This window comes from Barbus barbus (assembly GCF_936440315.1).
Source record: "Barbus barbus genome assembly, chromosome: 26".
In the NCBI taxonomy this organism is placed as follows: Eukaryota; Metazoa; Chordata; class Actinopteri; order Cypriniformes; family Cyprinidae; genus Barbus; species Barbus barbus.
Window position 1 is genome coordinate 26,644,789 of NC_136754.1, and position 17,801 is coordinate 26,662,589.

General features: G+C 38.9%; 1 protein-coding gene across 1 annotated transcript in view; it reads right to left on the minus strand.

Annotated features, from left to right (window-relative positions):
• The window catches only part of LOC306846707 (excitatory amino acid transporter 5-like), a 29,433-nt gene extending 18,808 nt beyond the window's left edge, over positions 1-10,625 (minus strand). The window contains exons 1-2 of the mRNA XM_079380280.1: positions 10,227-10,625; positions 8,093-8,172 (exon numbers count right to left, since the gene is read on the minus strand). Of these exons, the coding sequence (XP_079236406.1) occupies positions 8,093-8,172; positions 10,227-10,361 (215 nt within the window). The 5' untranslated portion in view covers positions 10,362-10,625. The remainder of the gene's footprint in view (positions 1-8,092; positions 8,173-10,226) is intronic.
• Positions 10,626-17,801: the final 7,176 nt, after the last annotated feature.

Consider the following 17,801-nt stretch of genomic DNA (forward strand, 5'->3'; position numbering starts at 1 on the left):
GGCAACGCCGTTCTATATCCGCGCTGACAAAGCTTCACGAGCGTGCCGGCTCTCTTCCCCCGCCTGCGCCTCCTGTAGCGTTTGACCAGAGCTACGGCTCCACCAACTACAATGTCCAGCAAAACGTCCGAAAAATCAAAATCCGGTAAAAGATTTTGTGGTGTGTTCTGCCGAATGTTCAGCAGGTCATCCCTGGTAAAACTGATCGTATTTGAAAAACAAAAAACAGGAAAAACAAACAAAAACAGTACTAACACTGGAGAGCAAAGCACAATAGGTGCCATCAGCGGCTTCATCTTGTAGTCTAGGCTATACATATACAGTTGGGCAAAAAAGTATTTAGTCAGCCACCAATTGTGCAAGTTCTCCCACTTAAAAAGATGAGAGAGACCTGTAATTTTCATCATAGGTACACTTCAACTATGAGAGACAGAATGGGGGGGGGGGGGGAATCCAGGAAATCACATTGTAGGATTTTTAATGAATTAATTGGTAAATTCCTCGGTAAAATAAGGCTACGTCCACACGGAGACGGGTTTCTCCGTATCCAATCTTTTTTTTTGCCTCAAATTCCGTAAACACGGAGTCGTCTCAGGAAATATCTGCGTCCACACGGAATCACTGAAACCGACTGAAAACGATGTAGAACACATTTTAATAAAACTAATGAGCTCAGTAGGTTCTGCAGCACGAACACAGGCACGTAGTCTGACGTTGTTGTTGTTGTCGCTGTTATGTGACGTAGCGGTGTCTGATTAGGGGCGAGACGTGGGCTGATGACGTCATCGTTTCAGAAAATATACAGATTCGCCGTCCACACGAAAACATGAAAACAGCGTTTTCAAATTTATCCACCCTGGGACCCGGTTTCAAAAATGATCGGTTTCACTCTTCGAAAACGCCGGTTTCGTGTGGACGAAACGCCTATACGGTAAAAAATGTATGCGTATACAGAGAAACCCGTCTTCGTGTGGACGGGGCCTAAGTATTTGGTCACCTACAAACAAGCAAGATTTCTGGCTCTCACAGACCAGTAACTTCTTCTTTAAGGCCCCGTCCACAAAAGATCGGATACGGAGAAACCCGTCTTCGTGTGGATGTAGCCTAAGAGGCTCCTCTGTCCTCCACTCGTTACCTGTATTAATGGCACCTGTTTGAACTCGTTATCAGTATAAAAGACACCTGTCCACAACCTCAAACAGTCACACTCCAAACTCCACTATGGCCAAGACCAAAGAGCTGTCGAAGGACACCAGAAACAAAACTGTAGACCTGCACCAGGCTGGGAAGACTGAATCTGCAATAGGCTAGCAGCTTGGTGTGAAGAAATCAACTGTGGGAGCAATTATTAGAAAATGGAAGACATGCAAGACCACTGATAATCTCCCTCGATCTGGGGCTCCACGCAAGATCTCACCCCATGGGGTCAAAGTGATCACAAGAACGGTGAGCAAAAATCCCAGAACCACACGGGGGGGACCTAGTGAATGACCTGCAGAGAGCTGGGACCAAAGTAACAAAGGCTACCATCAGTAACACACTACGCCGTCAGGGACTCAAATCCTGCAGTGCCAGACGTGTCCCCCTGCTTAAGCCAGTACATGTCCGGGCCCGTCTGAAGTTTGCTAGAGAGCATTTGGATGATCCAGAAGAGGATTGGGAGAATGTCATATGGTCAGATGAAACCAAAATAGAACCTTTTGGTAAAAACTCAACTCGTCGTGTTTGGAGGAGAAAGAATGCTGAGTTGCATCCAAAGAACACCATACTGTGAAGCATGGGGGTGGAAACATCATGCTTTGGGGCTGTTTATCTGCAAAGGGACCAGGACGACTGATCCGTGTAAAGGAAAGAATGAATGGGGCCATGTATCGTGAGATTTTGAGTGAAAACCTCCTTCCATCAGCAAGGGCATTGAAGATGAAACGTGGCTGGGTCTTTCAGCATGACAATGATCCCAAACACACCGCCCGGGCAACGAAGGAGTGGCTTCGTAAGAAGCATTTCAAGGTCCTGGAGTGGCCTAGCCAGTCTCCAGATCTCAACCCCATAGAAAATCTTTGGAGGGAGTTGAAAGTCTGTGTTGCCCAGCGACAGCCCCAAAACATCACTGATCTAGAGGAGATCTCCATGGAGGAATGGGCCAAAATACCAGCAACAGTGTGTGAAAACCTTGTGAAGACTTACAGAAAACGTTTGAGCTCTGTCATTGCCAACAAAGGGTATATAACAAAGTATTGAGATGAACTTTTGTTATTGACCAAATACTTATTTTCCACCATAATTTGCAAATAAATTCTTTAAAAATCCTACAATGTGATTTTCTGGATTCTTTCCCCCCCATTCTGTCTCTCATAGTTGAAGTGTACCTATGATGAAAATTACAGGCCTCTCTCATCTTTTTAAGTGGGAGAACTTGCACAATTGGTGGCTGATTAAATACTTTTTTGCCCAACTGTATATATTTTGATGCATGGGTTTACAATTCCAAAAACTAAAAAAATTATAAGTATTTTCCTGTTAAATTACATGAAATGTCCTGTTGAAATTATTACAGTTTTGCACTGTATAGTAAGGGGAACCATTGTCTAATTCACAGGTTTTTCCTATAGCATTTTTATTTTTTACAGTTTTTTATACTATTAAAACGATGTTAATTTCTTACAGTGTACACTACATTCAGAATAAAGTGCATGCCATAATCTCATGGAATTCCCTATTGGAGATCTTTTAAAACTGTTCTGCGTGTCTGCACGGCCATTGATTAAAGATCAGCATCATACTGAAATGCACACAGGGATAAGAAAGGGCCTTTGATTGTGGCTGGTACATTCATCAGATAATCTGGTTTCTGCTCTTGCTGGTAGGCAGATGGCGTTGAAACGAGGACAGAACGCAGACCCTGCTTTTGCCCCTAAGCCTTGGCATACCATTTGATTTATATGACATTTTTATTCATTTTAAACACTGACAGATCATTGAGCGTCTTCTGTCTCCGACCCTGATGAGGCAGGTTCTCATAACCCAAATATTCCTCTTGATAAGAGAGCTAGAGCTTTTACAATTGTGTTATTCTGACTTCCTAATTCAATTAGCCACTTACTACTACAGCAAAAGCACTAACATTTAGGTCAACATGAACCTGACTGCTTTATATTTAGTCTCTGGATGTTGTATTTGGAAACACTACTTAGGTGTCTGATAGGAGATGTCTTGGCTACTGTGCATATGCAGTCGGTCCTTAGCTTCCTCAGATTAGTGGTAATTAACAACCCTGACCCCCCGTAATGACTCCCTAGTGCGTGTGTTTATGTTTGCTGGGCATCTGGAACACTGACCCAGATGGAAGTGTGTGTGTGTGTGTGTGTGTGTGTGTGTGGAGTGAGAATCAACTTCCTTTTAAGACTTTGCTGCACCGGAGGAGTCAAGTACATCCAGCATGTGATCATTTGGTTTAGATAGTTTTCTTGTTTTCTCCCTTTGTGGCTGCAAGTCATAGATATTGCACAAACAGCATGGCTGTCAAATCCTTAACCAATACTGGTAGTTAATTTCATGGTTTAGAAGGCTAGTTCACAAAAAAATGAATATGCTGTCATTATTTACTCATTCTTGTGTTGTTTCAAAATGATTAGAGATACAAACCAGTGTTAAAAAGCTATAAAAGTAGTATGTATGACTAAAAAGACTACTCTATGAAGCCTTGTGATAGCTTTGTTTGAGGAACATACATTTCATATTCCTGTATCAAATATTTCAGAATGTTTAGAATAATATTTATAATATATCAAACATTTAAGAAGCAGTGGTGTCACTGACATCTAGAGGTGCCATGTTTGATAAGATAGCCTAATCATTTTAATTTTGCTCTCTCATTTATATTAATATATCATATCATATACTCAGAAGACTTATATATAGTGCACTTTATAGTGCTTTGTGTCATTTTTGGAGACTGCCACTGTAAATCACCATGAATTTTCATGTTTGAAAAATATCAAGCATTCTCAAAAACATTGTTTTGTGTTCCACAGAGGAAAGAAAATAATGTGATTGACAGCATTTCTGAAGCTTAAACAGTGCAGCATAGTGCTCGCGATGCCAAGGTCATGGGTTCAATTCACAAGGAATGCATGGACTGATAAAATATGAATGCAATGTACTGTGTCAGTTTGGTTAAGCATCTGCCAATTGTAAAATGCATATAGATTGCGATGTGGTATTTTTTTTATACAAATGCATATTGATCCTCCTATAAAAATTGATCATACGTGTTAGTAAAGATTGCTAATGATTTAATTTAGTGGTGCTCTAATTACTGACAAAGCGGTATGTGACATTCATTGTAATGGATTTGTTGTAACTCTATTAAAATTTGTATTAGTTAAATTGATCATGTCCTACAATTGCAAGTGCCTGATTCAGTATATTAAATGTTAAAAACATTGGTTTTCAAATATAATGTTAAATGCCTATAATTGCTCATTTTATCCTTAGAAATGTTCTTTTTAATACACTATTGGTATCATTATTGCCAATATTGGCTTTGATAGTACAACCCCAATTCCCGAGAAGTTGGGACATTTTGTAAGATGCCAAAATGTGATGCAGCCATCAAAATTAATATTTGTTCATATTTACAAAATACATTTACGTTGGTCAGTAAAAACTTTGGAAATATTTTCTTTGTACTTTTGTCAATTAAATAAAAGTATAAAAGTAAATAAAGAGAATGAACAAATCACAGATTCTTGATTTTATTGCATTTTACAAAACGTCTCAACTTTTCTGGAATTGGGGTTGTATCATATGGACTCAGAAGACTTCAATATAGTGCACAAGTCACTACATGGTGCTTTTTGTCAGTTTTGGAAATATAAATCACCATGCATTTTCAATCGTGTATGGAAAATATTTTGTGTTCCACAGAAGAAAGAAAGTAATATGATTGACAGCATTTCTGTAGCTTATACAGTAGAGCATGGCGCTAGCAAACCAAGGTCACGGGTTCAAGGAATGCATGGACTGATAAAATGTGAATGCAATGTGTGTGTGTGTCACTTTGGATAAGCATCTTGCACATGTAAATACATATAGATTGTGATTTGGTATGCTTATACTAATGTATATTGATCCTCAAATAAAAATTGCTAGTGACTTAATTCAGTTTCCAAATGACTATATAGCCTACCAGGTGCTCTAATTAGCAACAAAGCTGTATGTGACATTGATTGTGAATCTGGTAAAATGTATATTTGGTAAACTGATCATGTTCCACAGTTGCAAGTGCCTGTTTAAGCATATTAAATGTAGCAAATTTTGGCTTTCAAATATAATGTTAAATTAATTGCCCGTTTTATCCTTTGAAATATTCTTTTTAATATATGTACCTGTACTGGTATCATTCTTTGGCAATATTGCCTTTGATAGAATTTGGTAAATATGGTTTTGGGAATACAACAAGTAAGAAAGTGATTACAAACGTTATATAAACTGTGTAATCATAACTCATAAACTGTGTAATAACTGATGGAAAATATAGTGACAAACTTCAACTCAATAAAATAATCATAAATGATTATCAACTGATTATCACATTTTTAGTTACCAGAGTCTGACCAAGTTCATGCCTTATTTTTATGTATTTATTTTTTAGTATTGATGATTGATGCAGTTAAGCAGTCACTCATCTCAGCATCAGCCTAGTTGTACTGTACTTACTTCCACAAGTTATAGATCTTATAAACTCTATTTCTTAACACTAACTCAATGATATCTACACTTTATAACAGAATACATACTGTAAAGTCGTTTGTATGTCTATGTTTGTTACGATGCTGTGCGGAACAAGGAGCGCACGACGAGGATATACAATAGTTTTTCCTTTAATCAGGATTCCAGGAGCAGATACAAACAGGGGAGTGCACACACATCAATGATAGCAACAATAACCGACGGTCAGACTAACAAACACAGGAACTTATAAAGGGGCAGATAATTGGGGAGGACAGGTGAACACAATGACTAATCAAACTGAACTAGGTCAAAGGGGAAAACAGAAAACCCGACACGGAACAGTCACAGGGGAAAACAGAAAACCCGACATGTAACATTTCGCCCCCTCCCGGCAAGGCGTGACCTCACGCCGTAACATAACAACTGAGGAGGGAGGGTGGGGGCTCTGGAGGAGGATGTGGAACAGGAGGGTGGCAGAAAAAAAAAAAAAAAATAGAATCCAAACAATAAGTCCATGGGGGAGTGGAGGGTGGGAGGAGCCAAGGGGGAGCCAGGAACAGGAGGGGCCAGATGAACACCCAGGCCACAGTCCAGATGGTGGCCCACGGGGGAGCCGACGGAGGGAGGAGCCATGGTGGAGGAGTGACCGCCGACTCCATGGGGCCGACCAACGGCGGCGGAGCAGGTGGTGGTGGAGCCCGAGGTGGAGACAGAGAGCCGAAGAGCCAGGGTGACGCCGAAGATCCGGAGGTCCAAGGCGGAGCAGATGTCTTCGGCGACCTCGGCGCAGGCGGAGATCCGGATGGCCGCGGCGGAGCCGGAGCGACAGAGGACATAGGTGGAGCAGGAGGGAAGGAGGAGCCCAACGGAGCCGGAGGGACGAAGGGACGGGGCGCAGCCCAAGGAGAGTAGTCCTGAGGTGCAGGTAGGGGGACGACTGACCAATGCGGAGCCGGAAGGACGAGGGAGCCCGGTGGAGCTGGTGGGCAGACGGGATCCGGTGGAGCCGAGGGAGCTTGAAGGCATGGTGGAGCCGCAGGGTCGCCGGACTGAGGCGGAGTCTGGGTCTCGGAGGCTGAGGGCGGAGACGAGGGGTCCTCCAGACTCAACGCCAACAGCACTGGAGATCGGCAGACCAGCGGCGAGCCCACGCCACAGATGGTGAGCTGAGGGTGAGCAGAGGGGCTGACGAACTCCAGTGATGAGGGTGATGGAGTAGGGACCAGGTCAATGAGAGGCGGTGGGAGAGGGAGGTTGGGTGGGATAACTTCCCAGAAATCTAACACCGGAGCTGGCTTCAGGATGATTGTGTCAGTGTGAAAGTCAATGAGGTTTCCCAGGTCCAGTTCATGCTCACCCTCAGCGGTGGCGCCGTGGGCGGGGCGTTCCATCGCCCTCGCGATCTCCACAGCTTCATCCACCGTCGGTTGAACTGCCGGCTCTCGCACCTGGTCAGACACTTGGGGCTCGGGCTCCGGGACGATCGGTAGCTCTGTCGCTCCAGATGGAGATGGCTCAACGACCGCGGCAGGCTCTGGCTCTCCGTCTGCGGTGGGCTCGGGCAGCTCCGCGCTGCGGGGTGGTAGCGGACTGGGCACTGGGTCCCGAGTGGGGCTGGTGTCATTATCTGCGATGTCCACGGTGAGTTGTGATCTGCAAGACACCAGCACCCACTCGATAAATGCGGCGAGGCTCTCTCGAGGACCGTCCCCGGACAACTGCCCACGTGTGGTGTTGTTCAGTCCAGCTTTGTAGAACGTGCAGAGGCAGTAGTCCGGGAAGTGTGTTAAGTTGGCCAGGAACAAAAAATCCTCGGTGTGGTCCTCGAGAGAGCGGTCCCCCTGCTCCAGCAGGATGACGAGGACAGCGGGATCCATAAAAAATAAAAACTTGACAAAAAACGGGAAACAAAACGGGGAAAAAACACGCCAAAATCTTACTGTTTCGGTCGGTTATTCTGTTACGATGCTGTGCGGAACAAGGAGCGCACGACGAGGATATACAATAGTTTTTCCTTTAATCAGGATTCCAGGAGCAGATACAAACAGGGGAGTGCACACACATCAATGATAGCAACAATAACCGACGGTCAGACTAACAAACACAGGAACTTATAAAGGGGCAGATAATTGGGGAGGACAGGTGAACACAATGACTAATCAAACTGAACTAGGTCAAAGGGGAAAACAGAAAACCCGACACGGAACAGTCACAGGGGAAAACAGAAAACCCGACATGTAACAATGTTTAGGCTATCATGTTTTACCAGATTCATTGATGTTAACAGTTAAGTTATTCATAATAAGATTCATGCAAACAGAGACCTCAAGAAGGAGTAAATTTAGTCCTTTCTTACCTGGAGACTACTAGAGGCAGGATGAGCATCTTCAACATCCGCATCAGCAACTCCCCTGGGAACTGGAAGTACTTCACCTCCTTCAGGAGAAACAGAACCACACAAAATTCAAAGTTTACATTTATACAATTTACACCTTCAAACGATTCAAAGCCATTCCAGCGCAAGAAGAGGCGAAAGAGATACTCGCACATTGTTTTCTGCGCGCACACAGAGATCTGAGAACATATACAAATGTCTCTTTTAAACCACTTTCTGTGGATGGTACAGTAATACCGCCAAGTTAACTGTGCCACACAAATAAATGTGTGGATAAGTCACAATCTATATGCTTAATTTACATCAAAAAACAGGTGTTTTGTGTTGAACTGAATTACAGTGACTGTTTAATGACTTTTGATTTTACAGTCTTTTTAATTTCATCATTAGTTCATGAAAATACAGTTCTATCACTATCCAAATTGTCCAATATCATCATGCTTCTTCAAGTTCAAGATAATAAAAAAACTGCAGCCCAAGAAAGTTGCTGAAGAAGAGGCTTTAAGCAAGAGAAAGACTTATTATAGACCGTATTGTGTTTGAAGGAGCTGAGAGTCATGATGCAGGTGTTAAAGCGCTTACAGGTCTGAATTAAGGAGGGGGCAGGGACATGAAGCTGAGATCAGGGCCGTTGTCCAAGCAGGATCATGATCGATGCTGACAAATGGCTGTGCATCTCTGGCACTCCTGTCCTACGTGCTAATGCTAACATAAAAACAGCTGGCACCGAGCCCTTACATCTGCCACTGGCATCCCTGGCTTGGGCCATGTAAAGTCTGTAAAGCTGCCACGTGGTGTAATCTAAACGGATATTTAGATTTTAAACAATATTAAAGTGGAATTTTCACTTAAGATAAAACTCAACTCAGAAAGTCAACGTTTTATTTAGTTTGTGAACTGTATATAAAGACAACTTTCAAAGACTTTTGGAAAGCCTTTTTAAAATTTTCATAATACTTTCTGTTAAGTACTTTAAACAAGACAAATAGACACCAAAACCCAAGACTCCATCTTCAGGTTTGTTTATTAACCGAATGACAGGACTACTGAGAATTGTTCAACTCAAGATGGATGAGAGGATGTGATGAGATTTTCAACTTCAGATCCTTACTGCAATAGTGCTTCAGCGTTTCAGATGATTGACTGATAATCCCTCTGGGCCACTAGATGCCTGCTTTACTCATGTCATAATGACAGAGAGCTTTGATGGAGAGCACATCTCACTTAATCAATGAAACAGATAGTGAACAGACTCAGTACTGTAGACAGATTATTGTCCAATGTATAGCTATCTGATATTTTATGTGCTGTAAAAAATAAATAAATAAAATTTAAAGTTGTAAATAAATATTTGTTATATAAAAAATAAATGTAAATATGTAAATAAATAATTAAATTTTTTTATTTAATTATTTGTAAATTTAACTGGTAATTTCAAAGTGAAAATTGTTTCAACGTAAATTCAATACCAATTGTTTTTTCAGTGTCCCGTTTTGTTTTGATCAATATAAGAATGTCCATTGTAAAGCAAAGGAAAATCTTTTATTAATCTAGTTTAAAACACTTTTTCCACTTTGCATTCACATTGGTTTCATTTGGTTTTGAAAAACTTTTATACCATTTTCAACCAAAAAAAAAAAAATCCATTAAAATAATTTCGTGTAAACAAACATATGTAAGTAAACAAACTCCGAATTCATTTGAGTGTACTCTTCTTAATAATTCATTTATTGTTATTAATTCACAAATATCACTACATTTTGGGGTGTTGCACGGTTGCACCACATGACATTTTACCATCTGAACTAACCTTGCCTTGTCATAAAAAGTACACATTTTCTGATAGTGTACTAGAGACTTATTGACCTTGAGACACAGTCATGAAATAATTTCCTATCTTGTTTTTTTGGTTGCACCAGATGACTTTGATTTGGTGGACAAAAGTTTTACAATTTTAAGCGGTAGAAGTCATTTCAGCTATACAATTAATATTTGCCATTAACTAATGTCAGATGGCAGGAAAGTTGAGACATTGCAGGAAAGATGGAAACAATGACTGTTATTGGTTCAGGAGGTGCGGGAAACCAAAACTAACCTGCTCAGAGAGGTGTTTGGAGCGCAGAAAGAAGCCCAGCAGGCATCCGATAACCACGGCCAACACTGACAAGATGAGGAGGCCGTTCTGTTGGCACACATTTTTAACGCGGCTCCACACCTCACCCAGAGCCATGGTGACACGTCCACGTCGACTGCCCACTCAATCAGCCATACAAACACCCTGACCTGAGCACACAAATGTCCCGAGGGGGCAAAAAGAAACAGACATGCAGAAAACGAAGGAGCAAATTAGGAAGGTAGTAATGGTGGCAATGAAGGTCCGTCCAAAAAAAAAGTACTTGTCAATCCACCGTTGGTCACTACTAAAGCCCATCACCCTTTCCAGACACTAACACACTACCCTCCTCTCTCTCTCTCTGTCTCTCTTCATTCTGCCCCATCACACCCCCTTACCCTGTACTTCAGCCTGGCCAATAGGGGGCTCTGGGACAGCTGGCGGTATTGTCCCAGAGGTTAATACCAGCGATCCAATTAGAGCCGCACTGCATTAAGCCGATCTGAAGATGGATTAAAGATCTCTGAACAATTGGAAAGGGGATTGTTTCATGTATGTGTGAAAGAAGAAAAACTAAAACAGGGTAAAAACATAAAAATGAAGCAAGTGACATGACAGTGTAGATGTTACACAGCAGGGGGTTTAGACAGAGTTGACCAATGTGGACATGGGTTGCTGTGGCTCTGTGTGATTTTGCACCCTCCAGTGGATGATTGGACACAGTATCTTAGTCCATATATTAACTCTGTCTGCACAAGTTCAAGACAGGAAATGCAGGCTCTGCCAATCACAACATGCTGGGATCATTTAAAATGATAATTTCACATGATGTTGATTCAGGAGAAACGTTAAATGTAAATGTTGCCTCAAATGAATAAACTGCACATCTATGGGTATTAAAAGAATTATACAAAATTGCACAAAATAAATAAATAAATAAAAAATTAAAAAGAGAAATAAATAATACTTTTGTAATATTTTTGCATTGTGACATTATTTCCAGTGAATTTTATATTAACATATTGCAAAAAATAAATAATAATAAAAAATGCATAAATAATAAAAAAAAGAAAAATCTGCAATTAAGAAAATTAATTATATTTTGTTCAAATTGCAAAGCATATAGACACTTAAAACAAGTGAATAAAAGTAAGGTCCAGTGTACTGTCAGTTTTCACAGGTGTTTGTTTTACTACTTTTCATTTTTGCAGATTATAATCAAATAAATCATTGTACCACAGTATTAAAACAAACAAACAAGGGAACTGCAGTAATGAAAATTGATTTTGAGAATAATGGTAATTACAAAAACCTGAAATGTTAAATTTATTAGGATGTTTTATTGTCATAAAAATAAAAAGATTTTTAATAACCTCAAAAATGTAATGGACTCATTTTGGTATTAAATGTCACCCAAAAACAGTTTACATAGTCATATTCTCCCATATTTCTCGAGAGGTTACACTGAACGTCTGCTTCAATAACACACTGTACAATAGGATGTGTATTATACAGTATATTCACAAAAAGGCAAGATTACTAAGGTTACTCTTAGAGAACAACAAGATAGGCCATGAGCCTATCCAATCAAAAACGCACTTCTGTTTGAAATCTCTAATTTACTCAGGAAATAGAACCTCTTCTGATTTTCCATTTACTCTCTCAGAAGATCATTCTCTTCCATTTACATTATTTTCCTAAATCAGAAGGTCTGACCCTCTCCCATCTCATTTACCTTCAGTTAAAATGACATTTCCCTGTGTAAGGACCCCCGTTACTCCACAAGAGTCAAGTATCTGTGACCCAATACTTCATTATGTTTCCATTAATGCTCAGATCTGCAGATTTGTGATTGTTTTTATGCTTTATACAGTTTTCTTTAGTTTAATCTTGTGATAAAGAATTAATACATATATTATTTCTAATAACTGGTTTACCTATTATTGCTGCTTTAATGGTAAAATTGTGATGTAAATTACATATATATAATCTATAAAAAGTTATATGTGAATAAGCGACATGCTCAGAGCAAAAATGCATATTGCACTGTATTTTTAAGTCACAAAAGAGACCTCTCTCTTCACTGACTGTGCTTGATATGAAAAGATATCTTTTCTTTTTCTGATGCAAGTAGTTAAAATAGTCCATTCATAAATATGGGTGGCTATATAAGACAGTACAGCAGTTAATGATTTTACACTGCTAATCAGCTTCCAATACTCGATACTGAACTTATATTTAGGCTGGTGTATGCAGAGAAAATCTCAGAATATCAGAAAATCAGTATTCAAAGATTTATTATGATGCTGCTTCAATTACATAATATCTTATGAAGACAATACATTTTATTATTATACATGAAATACATCATATTATTGCTGCATTGCTGCAGAACAAATCCTGATTTTTTTTTTTTTTTTTTTTTTTGCAATCTTCAGGTGATAAACTCAGGGTTTTTATAATCTGACTGCAGTTTTGTTAAAATCAGACAAAATTTATTGGAGAATCTTTATTAAAATCACATCTAGAAGTCTCTTTTGAGATCCGTTGTCCAAAACAGTGGATTTAGTTACAAATGTGAGAAATGCAACCACAGTGTCATATTTTTCAATCTAATATTAATATATTAGAAAAGTGATGTCTATTGGAATAAACTCTGGATCAATTAATTAATTGAATCAACAATATTTAGGCTTAAATCTAAGATTTTTCATTTTTGAATTTCACGTTTTTGTATGATTTTGGATTATACATAAATTTGCTGGGTTACACACATTTTGAAGGTGTCATTGTTACAGTGTAATTATATATTTAAGTACTGAGTAATATTAATTAACTACATGTACTTACTATATGATTAGGGTTTGGCTTTGAGTTACTTGCATGTAATTATGAATAATTAATTAGGGGTTCGTGCACGTAGTGCAGAAACCCTATTGTATTTGTTAAGATTTTTAGGGGTTCGTGCACGTAGTGCAGAAACCCTATTGTATTTGTTAAGATTTTTATTATTATTATTATTAGGGGTTCGTGCACGTAGTGCAGAAACCCTATTGTATTTGTTAGGATTTTTATTATTATTATTATTATTATTATTATTATTATTATTCTGCCTTAAAACGAATCGTGCAGCCCAAACCGTAAGGGCTAGAGAGCTGAAACTTGGTCAGAAGGTAGTAGTCTTGCTCGCTACTCAGATACAAAGAATCGGCCAAATCGGCCAAACGGGGGCGCTACAGCGCAAAAACCTAAAATTTCAGACATTTTTGGCCCACAGTCGTAAACCGTGTGTCGTAGACTCAAAAACTTTACATCGTTGCAATCCTTGGGTTAGCCCGAACAAAAGTGGAGTCCGAAATTTTTGAGCTACGACGCTTCCTTCTTGCCCTAAAATTGACCTATATCCCAGACCTACTTTTGCGAACTAGTCCTAGGTTTTTCGCCCGATCGGAACCAAACCAGTGCAGAAATATTCTGTGGACACTGAATATCAATAATTATCAAAAAAAAGTTGAAATTTTGATTTTCGGGCGATACAGTACTCCAATTAGCGTCTATGCTAACGTTAGCCAAATGTTGTTGGAAGTATAGCTCTGGAACGGAATGAGCTATATTCACCAAACTCGGTACAAGTATGTACGAGCTCAATCTTTGGTCAAATAAAAAAAATTGCGAAGCTCTGCCACTTAGGGGCGCTATAAGACAGAAAAAACATATATATGGTTATAACTAGGCAACCGTTGGTCCGATCGGCTTCAAAATTGGTATGCAGCATCTTGGTCCAAAGGGGCACAAGTGTATATGAGGACATTCACGTATCTCAAAAAACATGGCCGCCATTGGCCAAAACATTTCAAGCACCAATTAGACAAGGTTAACGGAGGTCGATCGGAACAAAACTCGGTGGGCATGTTCGACTCATGGCCCTAAAGGTCTGTAAGAATTTTGAAAGAAATCGGCCACAAGTTGGCGCTAACGAGATTTTTGGCTCTGTAATCACGTGGTGTTTTACATATCCACACATAATGCATATCATCTGATAGATCTCCTCATAATGAACAACTTTTCCTCTTGGACCAAAGCTGTCAATCAAATCGTTCATTAATTATTCAGAAATATGTCTAAAACCTACTTTTGCGAACTAGTCTCTGGTTTTTCACTCAATTTCGATCAAACCACTGCAGTAATAATCTCTGGACTCTCTAGATCAATAGTTATCGAAAAAATGTTGAATTTTGTCCTTTGGTTAGCCATAATTGGCTAATTTCAAAAAAGAGGTGTGGCCACACATACCCAACAGCCTATAAAACCTAAACGAAAACTTGAAACTTTACGAAAGTTGGTGAAAACATGTGTCACATGACTGTGAACAAGCAAGAAAAGTTTCATCAAGATCGGACCATAGGTGGCGCTATAACAGTCAGAAAAGCCATCAAAAACACAATATTTCAACTGTACATGAAATTAACTGTAAAAAAAACATCTTAGATATTCACAAATACATACGTCATTCATATCACATGATAGATCTCATCATTCTGAACAACTTTGTCTCTAGGAGCATTTCTGTCAATCAAACCGTTATTTAACTATTCGCAATTAGGTTTAAAACCTACTTTGGTGAACTAGTCGTAGGTTTTTCACCCAATCGCAACCAATCTACTGCCGAAATGTTCTCTGTCTAGGGCTTATTAATAATTATCAAAAAAATCTTTGAAACATCCACTCATTTTTGTAATGGGGCCCAAAAACGTTTAAAAGTCGAGGGCCTATTTTACGAAAAATCCTATAACTCGTGAACGAAATGAGATATCTTCACCAAACTTGGTACATATATATAGCAGTAGGAACTTTGGTCAAACAACAAAAAATACCACTGATCTGCCACTTGGTGGCGCTATAAGATCGAAAAAACTGTAACTGGGTAACCGTTAGTCCGATCGACTTGAAACTTGGTATGCTGTGTCTTTGTCCGACGTGGCTGAAAAATCTATGAGGACATTCGCGTATCTAAAAAAACATGGCCGCCATCGGCCATTAAAATTTGAGCACTTATTAGACAAGGTTAACGGAGGTCGATCGGAATGAAACTCGGTGGGCATGTTTGACTCATGACTCCAAAGGTCTGTAAGAATTTTGAAAGAAATCGGCCACAAGTTGGCGCTAACGAGATTTTTGGCCTAGTGATCACGTGGTGTTTTACATATCCACAAATAATGCATATCATATGATAGATCTCCTCATTCTGAACAACTTTGCCTCTTGGACCAAAGATGTCAATCAAATCGTTCATTAATTATTCAGAAATATGTCTAAAACCTACTTTTGCGAACTAGTCTCTGGTTTTTTGGTCAATCTCGATCAAACCACTGCTGTAATAATCTCTGGACTCTCTAGATCAATAGTTATCGAAAACATGTTGAATTTTGTCCTTTGGTTAGCTATAATTGGCTCATTTAAAAAAGGACACGTGGCCACAAAAACCCAACAGCCTATAAAATGTAAACAAAAACTTGAAACTTTACGAATGTTGGTGAAAACATGTGACACATGACCGTTAACAAGCATGAAAAGTTTCATGGAGATCGGACCATAGGTGGTGCTTTAACAGTGAAAAAGGGCTTCTGAAACAGTATTTCTAAGGGAAATGACCTCAAATTGCAATAAAATATTAATAACATTCACTTATACACTACATCTTCATATCATCTGATAGATCTCCTCATTCTGAACAACTTTGCCTCTTGGACTAATGCTGTCAATCAAATCGTTCATTAATTATTTACAAATGTGTTAGAAACCTACTTTTGCTAACTTGTCTCTGTTTTTTTGCTCAATCTCGATCAAACCACAGCAGTGATGTTCTCTGGAGTCTCTGGATCAATAATTATCAAAAAATGTTTATAATTTAAGAGAGACTGGGCCAAAAATAACACTATAATAGTTATAAAGCTTAAAAACACAGTGTTGTATGAGAAATTGGCACTTATAACCACTAGATGGCAGCGGAAGACCACTAATGGCCTAATTAAGCTGTAAAACAGTACTGTTCAATGGCTACTGAAGGATTCAAGTTAAAACATTATAAAATCACTGTTATAACATTTTAAACCTCATTGAGTCAAAGTTTACCATTTTGTTCATACAGACATATCAGTTTTTATAATTTTGCCAGATTATGATTACAGTGAAACCTGAAAATTACATCTAAACTCTTAAAAACTGAATAAGTGCAATAGGCTTTGTTACCTATCACTTATTTGAAATATCTGCATCTGCAACAAAATGTGTGTGCATGTATGTCTGTGTATGAGTGTTTCTGTGTGTGTTTGTGTATGTGTGTGTATACAAGTGTGTTTGTGTGTGTGTGTGTGTGTGTGTGTATACAAGTGTTTTTCTGTGTGTGTGTGTGTATACAAGTGTGTTTGTTTGTGTGTGTGTGTGTGTGTGTGTGTGTGTATGTGTGTAAGCAGGCTTTATGATTGTTATTGTGATGGTTTGATCATTTCTATGTGTGTGTGCATGTGTGTTTTTGTGTGTATGTAAATATGCTTATAGAGTATTAATAGGCTAGTTTAATAATTTTGAGATTGATATTATTTTGAAAAACATGCTTTTGTCAACTAGCTTTCAGTTTTTAACTCAAAATCAATCAAATCATTGCAGTGCTGTTCTTTAGACTCTCTAGGTCAATAATTATCAAAAAAATGTGATAATTTAACAGAGACTGGGCAAAAAATAACACTATTACAGTTAAAAAGCTCAAAAACACAGTGTTGTTTGAGAAATAGGCATTTATAACCACTAGATGGCAGCGTAACACCACTAATGGGCTTATTCAACTCTTAAACAGTACTGTTCATAAGTTGCTTATGGAGATGCTATAAAATCACAGTTATAACATTTTAAACCTCATTGAGTCAAAGTTTACCATTTTGTTCATACAGACATATCAGTTTTTATAATTTTGCCAGATTATGATTACAGTGGAACCTGAAAATGACATCTAAACTCTTAAAAAGCGAATAGGTGCAATAGGCTTTGTTACCTATCACTTATTTAAAATAACTGCAACAAAATGTGTGTGCATGTATGTCCGTGTATGAGTGTTTCTGTGTGTGTTTGTATGTGTGAGTGTGTGTGTAAGCAGGCTTAATAATTATTACTGTGACCGTTTGACCATTTCATTTAAATGTGTGTGTGTGTGTGTGTGTGTGTGTGTGAATATGTTCATAGAGTATTAATAGGCCAGTTTAATCATTTAATTTCACTGTGTGTGCATGAGTGTTGTGTGTCTGTGAGCCTGCTCTCCATTCTGGATGTTTTTAACTGTCAGCCATACATCCAGGTTGGCCAACCTTAAAGGGTGTCAATTTCACGAACCCCGGTTAATCGCTGCTTGCAGCTATATTTAGGGGTTCGTGCACGTAGTGCAGAAACCCTATTGTAATTGTTAGGATTTTTATTATTATTATTATTATTATTATTATTATTATTATTATTATTCTGCCTTAAAACGAATCGTGCAGCCCAAACCGTAAGGGCTAGAGAGCTGAA